At 38.2% G+C, this 18631-nt stretch overlaps 1 protein-coding gene across 2 annotated transcripts in view; it reads left to right on the forward strand.

Moving 5' to 3' along the window:
• The window catches only part of TRIO (trio Rho guanine nucleotide exchange factor), a 237230-nt gene that overhangs the window by 166391 nt on the left and 52208 nt on the right, over positions 1 to 18631 (forward strand). For both annotated transcript variants that reach the window (XM_034069302.1, XM_034069293.1), the window contains exons 32-34: positions 648 to 790; positions 1250 to 1349; positions 9187 to 9430. In XM_034069302.1, the coding sequence (XP_033925193.1) occupies positions 648 to 790; positions 1250 to 1349; positions 9187 to 9430 (487 nt within the window). The remainder of the gene's footprint in view (positions 1 to 647; positions 791 to 1249; positions 1350 to 9186; positions 9431 to 18631) is intronic.

Raw genomic sequence — 18631 nt, forward strand, 5'->3', positions numbered from 1 at the left:
CTTTTCAGATGTAGAGTTAAACTGGATTAAATAATCAGATGACAGGTTGGGCAGCTGGATAGCAAATCTTTTCCAGGGTATCTTAAAAATACTGATGATATGTTGCAGGCAGTTATTAAAATACAGTCTCTAAATTAGCTTTCTGCTTCCAGATACGTTTCAAAAGTGGCAGGAGTAATACATTAAATGTGTTGTAAAAGAGTATGTCTTGCAGTATAAGTTATTTCTTTCTTTCAGGGTTAGATTATTATATAAAGTTATAATTGACCTAAATGTAGCATGAGTTTAAATTACCAATGTTCAATCTGTTATTACTAAAATTCTTTAAATAAGTCTATCCACCCCTGTCTCACATGAGATGCATACAGGGCTTTAGCCTTCAAATTATGAAAGAGGATTCTGAATCTAAATGAAAATGGTTTTTAAATGAACAATATTAATGATGTTGAGAAGTGTGTAGTAGTGTTGGCAATTCAAAATGAAGACAGCTAGCTTGCATTTCCTTTTCTCTGTTCAAGTTTTCAGAAATTATTTACAAAGTCATTCTTTATGCTTTCCTCTCTGTGTTTATTAGCTTGACTATATGTGTGTGTCTTCTCAACTTTAATAGTCCATTGTGGGGGTTTTGTTTCTTTTGCATATCAAAGGCATCCAGTATAGAGAATAAACAGGACTGGATCAAACACATCCGGGAAGTGATACAAGAAAGGACCATTCATCTGAAAGGAGCATTGAAAGAGCCGATCCACATACCCAAAACTGCACCAACAACAAAACAGAAAGGAAGAAGGTAAGTAGTATTTGAAATTAATCAGAGATCTCTAAGAACAGAGCAGCACTCTTTCCTCTGTAGTATTAAATTTCTATTGACTTTTGGTGAGTCAGACAAAAGCAAGAGTCATTTTGGCCAGCTCTATCTTGTAATTAATTTCCAGTTTCCTGCAGTGCTGAATTTGTTCAGGTTTCTGCTCAGAACAGTACATGATTTATATACATTCACCCATTAGAGAAGGGGTTTGGAACTACAGTACAGGATAGCCGTACATTTTAGATTTTTAGAACTTTTCATGTGTAATTAGGATCCTTAGTTTCCTTTTATGGGACTTAAAATGTGTGATTGAGTGTTCTGTTTGTTAGCTGGTGTCTGTTGGCACACTGTCTAGCTGCCACTTCTATAGAGCTGCAAGTAGGTAACCAACATATTACAAACACAGTGCAAATATGGTAATGAAAACTGAATTATTTGCAGAGACGGCGAGGACCTGGACAGTCAGGGAGATGGTAGCAGCCAACCTGATACTATTTCAATTGCTTCACGAACCTCACAGAACACTCTAGACAGCGATAAGGTAAGTTTTCCAGGTGTTACTCTGTTCTGAGAACAAGCAATTCCTCCCTTAGTGTGAGTTAGTGCCCAGGATAAGCCCTTAGTACCTTCAGAGAGGAGGCATGGTAATATTCTTAAAAATAGCTGTATGCAATAGAGAAAATAATGAGGAGCAGGAATGATTGTTTAAATCTAATAGGTCATGAAGGAATTATGTTTGTTCCAAACTGAAACCACTTTGATCCGCTCTGTTCTGCAGTTTGTTGAAAGATTTGACCCAGTTTAGAAAGAAAGCTTTATTTTCCATAAAATCTGATACTTATGCACAGAGTTTTTCTTGATACTGGTCTCAGCCTTTCTGAAAGCATATCATCTGCTTTTTGTATTGGCTTGAGGTTGATGGTTGCCACATGAAAAGTGCTATTCAGTGTTCGTGGGTTAGAGAGTAAGAGTGTTCACTTTCTGCATGAGAGCTGGTAGAAATGACCATATTAAAGATTTTGGCTGGGTTATCCCATAAGGTTAACTCAGCCAAAGTTTATCATGGGTGGAAAGCACTGATAGTCATCAAAAGAATAAAAATAATAAAAATTCTTATAAAGCGTGTATGTTGCTTTGGAATTGAAACATTTCTGATAAGTGAGAGGTGATGGGACCTTGGGGGGGTAGAGATGGATAATAGAAGTTTGTCAAACAGAAGAATTAATAAAAACATAGAAGCTGCAAAGCAAATTACTTAAAAATGTGGGTAGGGATTTCGGGCCTATTACCTCATCGGGTAAAATTGTTCTGACGAGACATTCAAACTATGCAGGTAAATTACCAGTATATTACAGGGCAGCTAAGTGAATAGGTTTTCAGAGTAATATTTTGACCATTCCCATCATTATCCAAAATATAGTCTATTTTTGCATGTCACTTAAACTCTATGGTTTGATTTTTTTTTTCTTCCATGTAAAGTGAAAGAAGGGAAATGTTAGGTGCTTAAGGTTGATCCTGTATTTGTTAAAAATAGCCTATGTTTTGACCTTTTGCATTTGTACTGAAGCTGGTCTGTAGTTTTGGTGATGGCGGCTTTAAGGATATCTGTGAGGAAAAAAGTCTTTTGATGGCTCTTTACTGTTTTATTCTTTGCATTCTTGGCTATGTAGTGACTTATCGAAATTGCATCGTGTATAGTAGCAAACAGTTAAGGTCATTTTTTATGCGTTCTTAAGAGTTTAGGTCTCCAAAGCAAAAAATGCTGTCTCTGATTTCCATGATTATTGACTGAGACGTCAAACTGTGTGCATGCAGCCTGGCTGGACTGTGCTAAAATTGAAATGGAGATGATGCAATCAATCTCTGCCATGCAAGACCATTGCCCCCCTTCACTTGTTGGTGATGTAGTGTTTACTGAGGAATAGCATGGATTGTTCCCTCTTGAAATATGGTAATATTTTATGCATCATGTGAGAATTGGTAAGAGTTGGCCAACTGAAATGCCCTCAGGATTGTCTTCCAACCTGACACAAGGAGGAGTCTTACCAACAACCTGTTTGACAGGAGCTATTACTTAAAAGAAGGAGGAATGAAGATCGCTTTTAAATATTTTCCTGACAAATTAAGTTTTAAATTTGGTTAGTGAATGGAGTGTTGCTATTGAAGTGTTTTTGAATTCTTACACTAGTGTATTAAATTTTTCTTAGACTTTTCTTCAACAAGAAAAACAAACTAAAAACCGGAACACTCTGGATTTTACTTGTGCTATATACAGTGCATGTCTAAAGAAGGAATTTACTGTTTGTGAGCTTTTTATAAGTGTGAATTAGCAGAGTAGCTTTGGTTAATGTTTCTGTTACATGGTTTGGTTTGTTAAGAGAAGATTCCTTATCTGTTTAAAAATTAATAAGGAACAGAAAGGCAGTAAGGCAGAAAGCCAGTAAAATCTGTAGGATATTTTAACATTCTTGCTGAAGTTCTCAAGTTTGTGTTGAAAATTCATTAGCTGCAGTCCATTTGGTAATTGACTGTTTTCTCTGTCTAAAAGCTTGAAGTATGTATGGATATGGTATAGAGTAAAACAGTTTTACGGATTTTATGTACTGTTGGTGTAGTCAGCCAGATGGAGCAGTGGAACTCCTCAGTCAAATTTAGAGCATATCGCAAACTGAGCTGGGATTCCGAACTGGAAAACACAAAGAATATCAAGTAATTTAAAACAGCATTAAGCAAGTGGTAAAAATGTTTAGCACTGTATTACTTTTTATGCCGTTGCTGGACATTTTTCTGTTCACATATATCCTCTGTTGTGATTAAAAAAAGACGACAAATACCAAGCACGTCATAATAGTCAACAGCCAAGTAAAACCATTCTTTTATTTTCTCAGCTGATTCTTTTAAAATAAATGTTTTGGTTCGTAGTGCTACACTGTTATGCAGGGAGAAGATCAAGAGTGAAATCCTTTATCTACAGCTCAATGCTCTTTCTCACACCCTCAGAGATACACCTTGAAAGAGCTAAAAATCCTTAGCCTTGGTAGGAAGTGGTTGGTTATTGTTCAGCTGAGCTTTTTGCATCCTGATTTCTGACATAATTGACATATAATCTAAGATCAGAGCATAGCTTCACAATTAACTTTTTTCCTCCCCACCCTGGCTTTTTGGGTTAGGATTGCAATTTCTGCTTCTTGGCTACATTGGTACATGTTGCTTTTCAGAAATGACTGGGATGATGCAATAGACCATATGTTTATGAAGCTGACATCCTTCCCAGCTTTGTGTCATCTGAAAATTATATTGGAAGGTGGGATTAGAATTCAAAATCCTCTTGGCAAATAAGACAAATTAATTGGCAAAATATCATGCTATTTAATAGGAACGTGTTTGAGCTTATATGAATAGGTGGAAATAGTTAACTAGTAATGAAAACAGTAAGAGTATTGAACAGCTTTGAGAAGACAATCTAGAAGATAAAGAGGCTCAGAAGCTGTTTATTACTTTAAATGTGATGCAATTACAGGAGGGTGAGGGAGTAGCAGCCCTATATTGACTTGCAGAAGTAGAATTCTGAGCTGCAGGATGTGAAGTCCTTGTCCTTTACTCAGGACTTGTGAGGCCTGTTTTAGATGTCACATCCAGTTTTGAGTACAGAGTTTTAGCAAATTAGTAGTCCATGGAAAAAGGTCCAGGGGAAACATAGCTTCCAAGACAAGATAGAGTTGGGACTAATGATTCTAAAGAAAAAGGCAGGTCTTCAAGTATGTAAAAAGCTACTGTTTGCAATAATTTATTTTTTTATGGGTATGAAAATGTGAAATCTGTGAGCAGAACAATTGTGAAGGCTGGGGAATCTATATAGCTAGAGATCTTTGAGAACAGTTTGGGTAAATGTTAATAGTGGGTCACACAGAAGTAGTTGATCATGCTCTAGCAACTAGGTAACTTAAGATCCCTTTCCAGCCTATTTTTAATATCATGGGGTATGCCTTCATATTGTAAGGCATGCTAAATACATCTGTGGCACTGACCCATCATGAAGTATTGTAAGGTATAATGGAGTACAGAGTGAAATAGAAAGTTTTCTGACAGAGAGATTTCTAGCCTATCAAAGCATCTCAGTTTTCTAAGTGCTGTTTTTGTACCCTTCTCAAGAAATATATTACCCATCCCTTTTTACAGCATTCCTTCCATTCAACTTCTGTAGCTGTGTAGCCAGCATTTGAGGTGGCTAACAAATAAAACAGATGATACTTGATCCGTTCTTTCCACCTTTCAGCAGTTTCTAACCTCAGAGCTTGCTCTGATTTTAGCATTGTCTTTTTAACTTGATCCAATGCATAGGAAATGGGGAGGCTGAAGGACATGATATAGGTTTGATAGATTTTTACATGCTTGCATTAAGTGGCCTAATAGAAACATGAAACAATCTAAGCTACTATTTTGGTAGCTGTAAAGACAAGAGACTTTTAGAAGAAGAGCTGTTATAGGGTGTTAACCTAAGTAGCAGAAATCATGCTAGCTGCTGTGGGTGGTCAGTAGAGCAATATATTAGTTTTAAGAAATTTTGTTTTGTGCCCAGCTGGTAACACTTTTTACTGCTGTCTATGTGAAGTTGTATTTCATTCATTCTCATGCTGCTTTAAGCTTGTGTGTAGTCCTCTGGAAAACAGAATAAAGACTGAAGCAGCAGGAGACAAGCAAGTATTTAGTTCAGCCAGATGAAAAGGTTCCCATCAGTAGAAAGAAATGCTAGTAAAAAACCAGACATTGCTCTGAGTTAATGCCTCTTTTCAGACTCAGAAACCAAGTCTTGGGCAGCTACTTTGTCAAAGCAAAATACACTTTATTTGGGACAGCACTTCTGTGTGTCTCCCTTTGCTTTTCTCCCATAGTGCACTTGTTTCCATTTTAAAAGGGGATTAAAAAATTTCATACTTGAAATAATGGAGAAATCTTATTAGTTGCTATCTTTCCTTTCACTTGTACTTGAGGTAAAATAACCATGGGATAGTAAATTTAATTTGCAGTTCTGAGAGGAGGGTATATGGCCTGATGTAAAGGCTGTTCTAAGTGGCAAAACTCTTGTCAGTGGTGATGCTCCTAGATTCTGGTGGCAGGTGAGCTCTTGGTGCATTGTCTCTGACTTCAGCAAGCCTACACTAAAAATCAATTTAGCCAGAGACTGTATTATGGTTTTGTTTTCTCTTTCTACAAGCGACAGTGATTAAAAGCCTCAAGAGAGATGAACATAGATGGTTAACATTTATTTAGCAACAGCAAGACACCATGTCCCACGATAAGCTGTTTAATTAAACCTTGCACCTTTTTTAATCTGTAGTTCTATTTCTGTCTGGCTTTTGTTTCTCATCTTGTCTCTGTCTCTGCAGTTTCCATGTTTCAGACATAGCCTCATTTATTTTTATCATGCATGATTAATTCAGTTTACATAAAGGGTTTCTTGAGAAGGATGGATAAAGTATATAAAGCCCTTGTTCAGCCTAAATGTGGATTTAGATGGTTTGAAATTCTTTTCTCTTCAGTGCAAATTGTTCTCCCAGTTCTGCTGCGCCTCTTGCTCTTCCCTCCAGCTAGCCTAGAGAGCCTTGCCAAAGCTGTCCAACAACAGCTGTTGAGCAATGTGCTTAATCAGAGACACTCCTTGCTGTCCAACTGCATTTAATCAGTGTGAAAGATGAAACTGCGTTCAGAAAGTGTGTTATGGAGAGAAAACGAGCAATGAAACAAAGAGGAAAGCAGCACTTCCTAACCATTACTGTTGCAGGGAGAAAGAAGGGTGGTTATCCCAAAGGAGGGGAAAAATGGTAAATGTTTTTTTGGTCAGTTCTCCATAATAATGTTCTCTACCCAACACACATCTACATCATCATTTTCATTGTGTAGGAGCAGAGAAGTCACAAATCAAGTTACATGTAACAGCAGTAGTGCGTGTTTGAGGATGGTGTGTAACTAACAATTGCATGCAGGATGTGTCTTACACCCCATACTGACGTGTGATTGAATATTGAATTTCAGTGGAATACTGACCAGCTAGGATATCTGATTCCCGCACAGTCTGAAAGACTAGGATTTTTTTTGTACTTTAATAGCTTCTGACATAGCCACCTTACAGCCTTTGTTTGCTTTTTCCTGTAGATTAATACTATATAAAATACTCAGGGCACATAAAATCTGAGAATTTCTTTTATTAGGGGAAGGGGAAGAAAGAATACAATATTAAAGCTAAAAACATGCAGCCATTCCACTGGTCACAAAATGCATTTTAATCTGTCTTTGTAGGAAGTGAAGGGTCAGAAAAACAAGCAGAGCACCAAAGCTATGCTCCTGTTAGATATTTAGGAGAAAATACAAAGACTACATGCAGTTTCTGGAAAGTATCAACTTGTGTTATGGTTTAACAGTCTTGGTGCTTGCACTGACTGGGATATGGGCTCTCCAGGGAAAAATTTGGTTTGCATTGGGCACCTTGTGAAGTCATACTTTATCGGCTTTTTTGTTAGTCCCCATCAGGCATACAGATGGTTTCAATTGTTTCTGAGTTTGTCTGAAGAAAGCTGTAACATAAATCAATACCAGAAAACAAGGGAAGGCTCTTTTCCCCCTTTGTCATAGTTTTGCATGGACTAAAAACTAATATAATGTGGGGAAAGAGTGTAAGAGAACAGGAAATTTTTTAATAAGGGAGAAAGTAGCATGTTTTGAAGATGTACAAACACTCCCCTGTAATTTGGGTATTTGGGCAGTCTGGAGACATGTAGTAGAAGCAATGTGATTAATATTTAGCTTGGACCTGAGTGCCCCTGATTTATCTTCCTTAGACAGTGGATGTATGAGGGTTTTCTGCCTTTCTTGGCCCTTGCATCCCCCAAAGAAAATTTTTCTTCTGTGTATGCAGACACAAGCAAGGGTAGCTGGTAAGATTAGCAGGCAGATACCATGGGAAAGCTCTGGAGTTACTGCAGACCATCTGCTAGGAGTTATGTCCTGTCGTTTGTTGCAGGCTTGAGGAAGAAAAGTTTGGAATTAGCCTTTGAGTCAAACTGGGGTTTTGCTGGTTTTGGCATTTGCTTTAAAATTCTTGCTTGATAACAAATAGTGTTATCCTAGAAAAGTTCCTATCTGGTGCTTCAGTTCCAGGCTTGTAATGAAAACCAATAAATAAGTAACATTGCAGTCTCTTATCTCCTTTTCCTAACACTCATGGGGTGTAGCTGCCAGCTATTTAAGAGCCTAAATGTAATAGTCCAAAATAACGTGGCAGGAACCGTTCAGTATCTTGGTGTAGCACATGCTTTTATATTTGCAGTAGTTGGAACTCACAGCATATTTGTCTTCCTTTGTCTGTGTCGAGCATTGCAGGATTACCTTGCTAAATTGGAGTTTACTGGCTTGGTCCAAAATGACTGAATTCATAGAAGTTGCATACTAGCTGACATCTGATATGAATGTTGCACTGAAGCAGCCTGAGCTATAGAAATATTCACACGCAAAAAGCTGAAGTAGCCTGGAACACCATTGATGTACGGAAGGAGAAAGAATTCCCAGGCTGTTTGCTTAAGTTGGATGGGACCTCTGGCTCTGAGCAATCTTGGGAACTTTGCAAAGTTCTGATAGTAATTTTCATTTCATGTCAAAGCAGATGAAACAATCAAAGAGGGAAACTGAAGCTTAGGCAAAGTAATTCTAATGAAGTGTTTTGAAGAGGGGGAGGAAAAACCCTGAGCTTGCATGCTTTTTATTCATGTTTGTGTGTTTTCATTTGGAGAATCAGTAAAAATGTGAAAGTTGTGAGCCTGTGTGGATTTTCTAGCAAATAGTTAAGTATTTAGGCATCTTATGTGAAGAAACTCATGATGACTTTGTATGGTGTGTCCTCAATGATTTTGTGACCTGCATGCATACACTGTGAGTGGGGTGGACAGTAAGCTCATTCAAAAAAAGGACCCTCTTTCTGCCTTGAACTCTCAAGATAACAAAGCTCATGAGTGACTGTATTTAAGTAGTATTGGGCTTTTGGTGCCTATTATCACCCATAAAGTATATTCTGAAGCAACTGCTACTTCAGCTTTCAGGGTAAGGAGCAGTCTAGCAAGAAAAACTGCTTAAATCCTCCGCCCAGCACTGCCACAACTAGTGTGCTTTGAACATAGGCAGAGACAAGCAGAGTTAGAAATCAGTTCTAAAATGCCAGAACTGCCTGATTTTGAAATGGTCTCTTCTTGATGTGGAAAGTCCCAGGAGCTTGCCATCTCATCCAAAATATGACTCTTGCCAGGAATCCTAAATAGGTAACAGTGTGTGACGGATGGTTCGATAACAAGCATTCATCTGGCTTCTCCCCCTTGTTTTTCTCCTCACAGTTGTCTGGTGGGTGCGAGCTGACGGTGGTAATCCACGACTTCACCGCCTGCAACAGTAATGAGCTGACAATCCGCCGTGGGCAGACAGTGGAGGTCCTGGAGAGGCCCCATGACAAGCCCGACTGGTGTCTGGTTCGAACCACGGATCGGTCTCCAGCTGCAGAAGGCCTGGTCCCCTGTGGGTCCCTCTGCATCGCTCACTCTCGCAGTAGTATGGAGATGGAGGGGATTTTTAACCACAAAGGTAAGAAATGATGGAAATGAAGTCTAGTAGTCAGCAACACAAGTTTGGGGTAGTGGGGAGTACTGTGCAGATGGGAACTTTGGTGTTCTTGCGCTGTTTTGGTTTCTAGTTTTTAATTGTTTAAAATGTAATGCCTTTAGTGACTTGCAGCCACACTGTCTATTCCAAACTAAGCAGTTGGCAATTCTCAGTGTTAAATGAAAATGTGGCTGAATACGGGGAAGAGATATAAGCAAATCATGTCTTGGTGAAGAGAGTTATATATAATGTTAGATCAAGTTGCAGTGATAGGAAAATCTGTATCTGTTGTGTGCTGAAAAGGGGAGGGAAGAAAATCTCCGGCATGCATTATCAGTGGTTCCTGAGAAATCTTGCAGTAAGAAATCATGACAACATCAAGCTCAGAGATAGAAAAGGGAAATGTACACATCCGTTTGCCCTGGCACAGGAATTGGCTATTTGGTCTGTTGTGTTTTACTTAACTGAGTGTTCCAGAGTAGCAGTGGCACACACATCCCTTTTTCCCAGAGCAGCTCTGAAATCTTACTTTGTTTTTTCAGATGCGTGAAAGAATGTGCCCCTGAAGGGTGCAAGAAAAATCTGATCATTTTTTGAAAGTTTGTAAGGTTCTGGTGTGCTGTAATCCTCTGGATCTCTGATTAGAGAAAATGCTTCCTTGCTTCACTTGAAACTACTTGAGTTCACAGCCTATGAACAGAAAGCAATATGAATTAAAAAGAAACACCAGAAAAACAATTCATCAGGAGGTGTTTCATCACAAACTGGAGGAAAAAAATGCATTTTAAAGAGTTGGTTATTGTGAGTAACAAGATTAACAGGAAAGTGGTGTTTGGGAAAACTTGGTCTCCAAAACTCAAACTACTGGTTTGGAGAGTTTTTCATAAATATAACCACATTTTTTTTCAATATTTCAATCCATCCCAGCTATCACATGACAATTTTCCCCATTTTTTTCAGACACCGTGTAAATATGCTTGGCTAAAAGAGGAGAGTGGTTGTGTTTCTTACATTAGGAGTATGCACAGCAGGAACTTCCTGAATGCAGGGTGACTGGGGGGAAGTCTGAAAGGCTGAGCTGTATAATTGGAATACTTTTTCATCCTCTTGTGTCCAATAACAATTTGGATAGCAAGAGTTTGCAGTTCTGATGGTAAAATTGGAAAATGTAGTTGGGTATCATTGAAACGTTTCTTCCTTTGGCTAGGGGTGAAATCATGGAAATGTCAACAGGAATTATATTTTTTAACAGCACAAAATTGATAAATCCAATTTCCTTTGGAGCTATGGGACTTCACCTTTGAATGCAGAGAATTTTATTAGGAGAGGCAGATTGTAGTGGGTAATATATGTTACATGAAGATCATTGAGCCTGTCAGACTCCTAAAGGACAGACAGACCTGGTTTTGTCTTTCAGAGGTTACTTTTATTAATCAAACCAGTGGACAAAACCTGTATTGCTTTTTTTTTCCATTAGTGTGTGTTTGTGGAAAAGGGGCAGAGCATTGTAAAGTTGCTGTGTTTCTCTTTGACATGTTGCTTTGAAATAAAGAGCATTAATTAATTACATTAATCATGGAGAATGAAGAAGAGAAGGCCATTGCTAGAAGGATCATGGTTTGCAGGGTTGAATGCAGCCTTAGCAGTGACTTCTGTCCCTGCTTCTGCCACAGGCTTCCTGTGGGATGTAATGGCATGCTGTCTAAACCCCAGCTGATAAGAAGCAGCTGCTGATAGTTTATTCCCACATTACTGGGTGTCAGACTTTAGGAGCTGGATGTTTGATTTGTAAAGCTTTCCTGCCTGTGACTGAAGTCACTGTGAACTGTCTTGAACATGCAGACTGTTATATAATTTTAAGTAATTTGGGGTGGGTGGAAGTGAAAAAAACCCCTGACACACTTTAGATAGGGTACTTGAAACTAGTGGATACATTTGACTTCAGTCTTTACGTCAACTTTCTATTGCTTGAATGAGGTTATTAATGTTCATTTCACAGAGGGGCTACAAAAATTAAGCAGAATTAGTGGAGTGCTCTGATTTTATTTTCCCCCCATAGTGAAAAGCACCTCAGACAATCCCACAAAGCAATTATTCATTCTCAAGTGCTGCATTTGATTAAAAATCTTTAAGGCATTGGGGAATATACTAATCAGAAGAATGGAAAAATAATTAGATCTTCTCAGAATTGTTCATTGTGGACATTGATTGAGGTTTGAATTCCTAAAAAATAGAACACAACCCCCATAACAAAGAACAAGTTAATGACTTACATAATTTAAGGCAGACCATGTGCTTGAATGGACAATTTTTAACTGTTGTATTACCTAGATTTCTAGTATTTGATCCTACAACTCATCTTTCCTTGTTTTTTTTTTTTTTCCTTTTTTGGCCATAGTTCAGTGAAACTGGCAGAGTTTTTTAATGATTCAATTAGGATATTGCTCTCTATAGTTTGTAAGTCCGAAAATATATGTCATGTGTGAGGCTCACAGTGTGAGCATCAGCTCTCACCAATTCTTGTGTAGTTATGGGCTAAGCCACATGCAGTAGACACAAGTCTGGAATCTCTGCATGTCTGACATCTCAAGCTGTTGTGAGAGGCTCAGGGAGAAAGGCTTTATGTAATTCCAAAGGAAAAAGGAAGGTGATCACCATCAGAAGTGGTGGGGGTGGCTGTTTTGGATGCTGAGTGCTTAGCCTGTACAAACGGCTTGGGGAAGCAAAGAGTTTTGCCCTCCTTTCGATATATCTGGACCCTACAAATTTGATCTTTTCAACAGTGTTTGTCAGTACCATTTGCTGTTTTGTCAGTACAGGTTGCAAAGCCACAGCGTATCAGATGTAAGGTTCAAAGTTTTGAAATCACAGACCTTTTCTAAATTATAGCTGGTTCTTAAGTTGTGTAAAACCACATCTCATCACTGAGTACAGAAGTGTTGGGGGATATTTAATGCCTTTAATCTGAAATTATCATCCAAAGTAGGGTAACAAGAAAGATTACTAAAGCAGAAAGTATGTTGAGTGGAGCCTAGTTCTGACAGCTCGTCTTGGTTATTCCTTGTCTGTCCGCATATTCTCTGTCAACCATGAAAGGTAATGTCATTTTATTCTAATGTTAGAAGACAGCCCCAGAAAATGACCCTCATTACTTGCCTGCAAGTGTATTACTTGTCCTCTAAGAATGTGTATTACTTTAAATATCTAACCAGTATTGGTGGTTTAAAAAAGATATTGTTTGCATTATCTTCAGTCTCTAAAATTTTACTGTAGTAAAGGTGACAAGTGTTTTGCTAAGAGGATGGGGAAAGCATTACACAGAAAAAAGATATTCACTAGTGGATAGTCATTTAGGGGAAGGGTTGATTTCAAGTTCCAGAACTCTTGCTTGCTCTGCTTGATATCAGATCTAATTTTGTATGTTATTTGGGTCATTTAATCAATTTGATGTGCAGTTTAGAGATGAGTACATTTAAAAAAATCTGAATCCCTTTTATAACAGGGGAAAAAAGACAAACAAGTGGGTAGTGAAGAGGTTGAAAAACAGTTGGTGCACTACAAAAAATAAATTACTAGCTTTGGAAGAACATGTTTTTCACAAGTAATACATAAGGCAACGTTTTTTTTTGCAGTGAGTCCCCACATGTTATTGGGTGTGGGGGAGAAAGAATGTTCCTGTTGAGTTTTTTGGTTCTTTTCCTTCTTTTAACAAGGGTTTCTTTTCATTCAGTGGCACATCCTTTTGCTGTGTGCTGCTCTCTTTTCTTTGATTGCAGGGCGTTTACAAAGCCGCAGAGATTTGAGTAAATATAGGGCAGGGGACAAGATTCAGTATAATGAAATTAAACTTGTAATCTCAGAAAAATTGGCAGGTATTTCAAATTGTTTATGAATATCTTGCTTGTTTAGACCATAAGTTTACTGTCTTATGTGACTTTATGAGTATTTCTGAAATCTGAAGAATTTGTGGTAGTCCATCATATCCCTTCTGTAGATGCTACCATTTGGAGAGCTACAACGGCTACTACAAGCTTTTGCTCATGAGGTTTTTGGCACCATGTCTAGCTGATGATTCATGTTACTATCTGTTTGGTTCAAAACTTTGCCACTGGGAACTTTTGTTTACCAAATAATTCAATTTAAATAATTAAAGTTGTTAAAATTTTATGAAATGCAGTGGCAGCAGTGCTGGGGAAGGGCCTAGAGCTGAGGAAGCTGGGGATGTTTAGTCTGGAGAGAAGAAGGCTCAGGGGGTCCTTATTGCTCTCTACAGCTACGTGAAAGGATGTTGTAGGTTGATCTCCCAATTAAGAAGTGATGGGATAAGAGGAAACAGCCTCAATTTGCACCAGGGAAGGTTTGGACTGAGTATGAATAAAAAAGTCTTCATTGAAAGGGTTGTCAAGCATTGGAAGAGGCTGCCCAGGGAAGGAGTGGAATCACCATCCCTGGAGGTACTTAGATGATGTGTAGTTGTGGTGTGTAGGTTTAGGGATGGACTTGTCAGTGCTGGGTTAACATTGGACTCGATCTTGAAAGTCTTCTAACCTAAACAATTCTGTAATTCTGTGTCTGCTTGTTTCATACATTCTTATAATCCAGTTATCTTGTGTAGGTCTGTTCAGATCTGAAAGGTAAATGGTGGCTTACTAACATGGTGACATACCACACACCACTTCAGTACTGAATACTGGCTTTTGATTTCACTCTCAGAATACTGTCCTAACTGGTGCCATAAGCAGAAAAATGTTATTTTGGTCATATTTTTTTTCTCCCAACTGCAATATCTCTCAAGGATCTCCCATAATAAGGAGGATTTAATGGCTGACATTTTCAAAGACAAAGATTTACAAATTTGTTTAAAGAGCTGCATAGTAAGCCCTTCTCTATACCTGCAAGATGGGAAGGAATGGTACAAGGCAGGTATCATAGGTGTCAGAGCTATTCTTGACCTTCTGTTCAGGAATTAAGAAAAAGAGAAATTGCAGGGGAGACCTAGAGATCTTTTTTTCAGAAAAGACAAATATTTTATAGTTGAGGCCACAGAATAGGGTAAAAGAGAGTCTTGAATTTGTTACAGTAAGTAAACTTGTTCTTGCCCAACTGGAGATCTTCTATTCAGAATGTTGGTTTTAGATGTAAGGGGAAGTGGAGAAGAGTAAAGCTAAAATGTCTTGTGTATGATCGAGAGCTTTGAAAGTTATGATTGAGAAATTGAGTATTCCCCTGTTGAGTCCAAATACTGTTACTTAGGAAGAATAGCAGCAGCAGCAGAATTTGATCAAGTAAAATAGAAGTCCACTTTGAATAATTGAAGAAGGGATCCCTGTTTGTAATGGAATAAAAGAATGAGCTGGGCAGCAATTGTTTTTTTACAGAGGGAGGCTGTAAAAGGGGAGGATTTGCTGTTTCGAGATTGCAAGCAAGCAAAGCATGGGCCATGTGTAAGGAAAAAGGATCCCCACCCATGGCTCAGAGCCAAAGTGCCTGTGGGACTGTCTGACAGCATTTGCAGCTGCAGGAAATGAGTTATAGTCCAGGCCAGCAGGGAAAGTAACTCCTAACAATGAGTAGGTAGGGTACTTGCTTTTCCTTGTTGCCCTGGGGCCACGTGGCAAAAGGTGGGGACAGTAGTTTCCAGGGCACCACAGAGAAAGGGATATACTTGTGCAACGCAGCTGGACACAATCATATGCAGAAGGTGATGTTGAGGAACATGTTGTAGTTGTACAAGATATTAAACGTTTATCTAAAAATTCTGTTTCTTGATGAATCAATTACCTCCTCATAAAATTTCCAAATAACAGGCTTCCCATCCAGATAACCAGCTGATAGAAAGCTTTATGAGGAGCTCATGGGAGGCAAAGCCGAGCAGTCAGTTGGATTTCACACTCTGCTCATCTAAATTAGCAAAAAATTGTAAAAGCTATGCTGCAGTGTCAGTTCAACTTCTTCATCAGGCAGACTTGAGCTTGAACAGAAGTGCACACATTTTATTAGCTGAAGTTTACCTTAGCCATTATCAGTTGTTCTGAAAGCCTAATAAATCATAGATTTCCATATAATTACAAATATTTTGCCAAAAAGCATTGCTAGTTCTAATAGCAACAAAGATAGGTTGAGTTTAAGGGTTGTGTGTGTCATTTTTCAAATATATTCTCATGTTTTAGTCCAGGTAAATAAAATAGCTTCAGTATAAAGTAAAATAAGAATTCTCTATCCTGACTTTCCTGCGTTGAGGTTTTACTTGAGTTTGCAGTTAAAAAATGTGGTTTGAGCATAAGTAAACTTAAATAAATGTCAGTAATTGACTGTGGTCTATTAGATCATAATCTTTCCATTGAACTTTACAGCCTAACTACATCAGATGGTCAGAGTTAACAGCCAAATTCTAATTCAGCACTGAATAAACAGTTAAGTCTGTATGAATTGCTTCCTTGGCATTGTGCAGTCCTAAACTAGATAAGGAGATTCAATGAATCTCACCATTTGAATTTCTACAAGAGTTCTTTCTAAGCCAAGTTTACATGTGTTTTATAGGATTGATTTATTCATAAACCTGCCTTTAACTCCTGCACTATTCTTCTATTATAACCTAGCCCAGGAAGACCTGTCAGGTATGTCTGTATTTCTCATGCTCAGTCTATTTGTGGGCATAAGTATGTGGTTAATTCATCTCTGGAATTTTTGTACATAGGTAGTGAAAGCTTTTTGCCCTGCTTGGGAGCTCAGTATTACAGCTGACAATAAGAAGAAATTTTATAGTACTGGCTTGAATGTACTTTTGGTCCCAGACAGCTGCCAAATATATTTCTCTTGTATATCGCAGTTGGAACGGAAATCGGTGTGTAAAATGTATCTGCTTCAGAACAGATGTATTTGCACAGCTGATCTTTGGGAGGTAGAAGGTGGATATAAACCAACAATTCTGATGGCTTTAGATTTCCCGAGAGAGCTGTTATTTTGCTTGCAATTAGCCTTTCTCTGACAGCACTTTCTTTTTCTAACCAAGGCATTGAGGTAGAACAGAATACAAACTAAATTAATATCCTGCAAATGTTGCTCATATGTTTCAACTGAAGAAAAGCATCATGGAGCAGTGTTTATTTTCCTTAACTGTCCCTCTTCAGATGCCACAAACTGTGGTAAAAGTTGTTTCAGTGTTTTCAGAATTACTTGTTGAGGGTGTCTTTGTTACCTATATTTTGCTTAGAATTAAATAAATCTTCAGAACTGGAAAGAGCATCTAAGAGCCAACCCAAAGAATTTCTCTTCCATTTCAGTGCATAAGTAGCTTGTCAGTGTGGTGATGGACAGTGGGAGTGGAGCTAGGGAAGTCTATTTGGACAGAACTCCTAGAGACATGGATGGCTATGTGGTAACTGCCTTGCCCATGACAGAAGACAAGGAGCTATTGATGTATTTTTTTTCTGCAGCTGGGATGGTTGTCCATTTCCAAGGACTATAGAATCATAGAATCATAGAATAGTTAGGGTTGGAAAGGACCTTAAGATCATCTAGTTCCATATCTGGGTAATTTTACCTGATGCATTTTCCTTCTGTCACAGAATTGTGTAATATTGACAGAGTCCATAAGGTCTTCTGTTCTTTTTCCAACTCTGTAGTTTTCTGGCACTTATGCTATTGCAGCTTATGTTCTTAAACTTGGTAGGGGGAGGAGTATTTATGTGTTTCGTGTTTAGTGGAGAGGAGAAAATTGCTGAGGAGCAGGCTAGAGCCACTGTTCTTGTGCACCTTTCAGAACATCATGAGGTTGCATCACATCATTTGTCATCATCACTGCTTGCAGATGGAAGTAGCAGGATTTAGCATTCTACTAACTTCCTCCAATTCAGTTTTTATGAGGCTGCTGCTGAAAGTGCAGTCCCATTGACTTCATTTCACTTTTCCTGCAATCGTATTGTAAAAATTAGTCTGTTATGCATGCTATACTAGAAATGTTGCATCACTTTTAATGCAACTTTATCAGAAGCTTTTTGACAGATGCACTGGATACCTCAACATTGGTTTCAAATAACTGCCTATGAATGCAATGTTTTGCTACTATTTTGGATGCATATTCAGTGAGAAAAATTTATTCACAAAGAGTGTGATCAGGCATTGGAACAGGCTTCCCAGGGAAGTGGTGGAATCACCATCCCTGCAAGTCTTAAAAAACTGTGTAGATGAGGCCCTCAGTGGTCTTAAGTGAAAGCCCAGGCTATGGGATCCAGTGCTTACTCGCTTTGTTACTGTTAGAGTTTGCTGAGATTACAACCTTCAGAACTGGAGCAACTTATTACAAGTAATGGTATTCTACTACTTTAGTTTGCTGGTTTTGGTAATAACAAAGTCTTACTCTTATTGAATTTGTTGGGGTGATGATAAATGTTTACATTTCTGTAATGATTTTTATTTGAAAAAAGTATTTAAACTATTTTGACAGTTTCATCTTTCATTTAGAAGCATGATATTATTTTTATGATCCAAAATGCGTTTCTAAATGGCAGGAGTGCAGAAGAAGATTGCATTGTTTTGTCAGATTGTGAGCTTTTGAAAGACAGTATTACTTTTTTGGAAAGTTTACGTTTTTAAGAATACTGACCTTATATTGTGGTTGGCAAGTGGCATGCATATTTAGGATATCGAGTCTGCTGAGGTCTTTTTATGTGCTTCAGGAAGTTAATATTATTACCAGTCTAAAATCTAATCTGGTCTGTTACGTGGACATGACTTAGGTGGTACTGAGCAGAGACAAAAGGAGGAACGGTCTTATAATGTAACCCTTCATAACTAACCAACATGCATTTGTACAATTTGAATTTAGCAGAAGGGGAAAAAGAAAAGCGTTCTGGTCAGCCATACCAGCCAGCATGTAACCCACACAGCTTGTAGAAGCAGTTCTTCCAGATGCATAGGTATGGAACTTCAGAATCAGTATTTCTCACAGGGAGCACATGTCCACTTTGAAAAGCATTTCTTTCATTTCTAATGACCTAGTTTGGTTACTAGAATGGTTCATTTTCCTTTTAAGTGACTTAAATGAAATGAATTTTAAGCCAGGACCATAATTGAATATTCTGAACACTACTTCTGAATATATTCTTACCCTTTCCTTTTGTTTTTGCATACATTTCCAGTTAAGATAATTAGCCAAAAGATCTATGTTTAAGAAAAGCCCCA

This window comes from Melopsittacus undulatus, chromosome 1 (genome assembly GCF_012275295.1).
Source record: "Melopsittacus undulatus isolate bMelUnd1 chromosome 1, bMelUnd1.mat.Z, whole genome shotgun sequence".
In the NCBI taxonomy this organism is placed as follows: domain Eukaryota; kingdom Metazoa; phylum Chordata; class Aves; order Psittaciformes; family Psittaculidae; genus Melopsittacus; species Melopsittacus undulatus.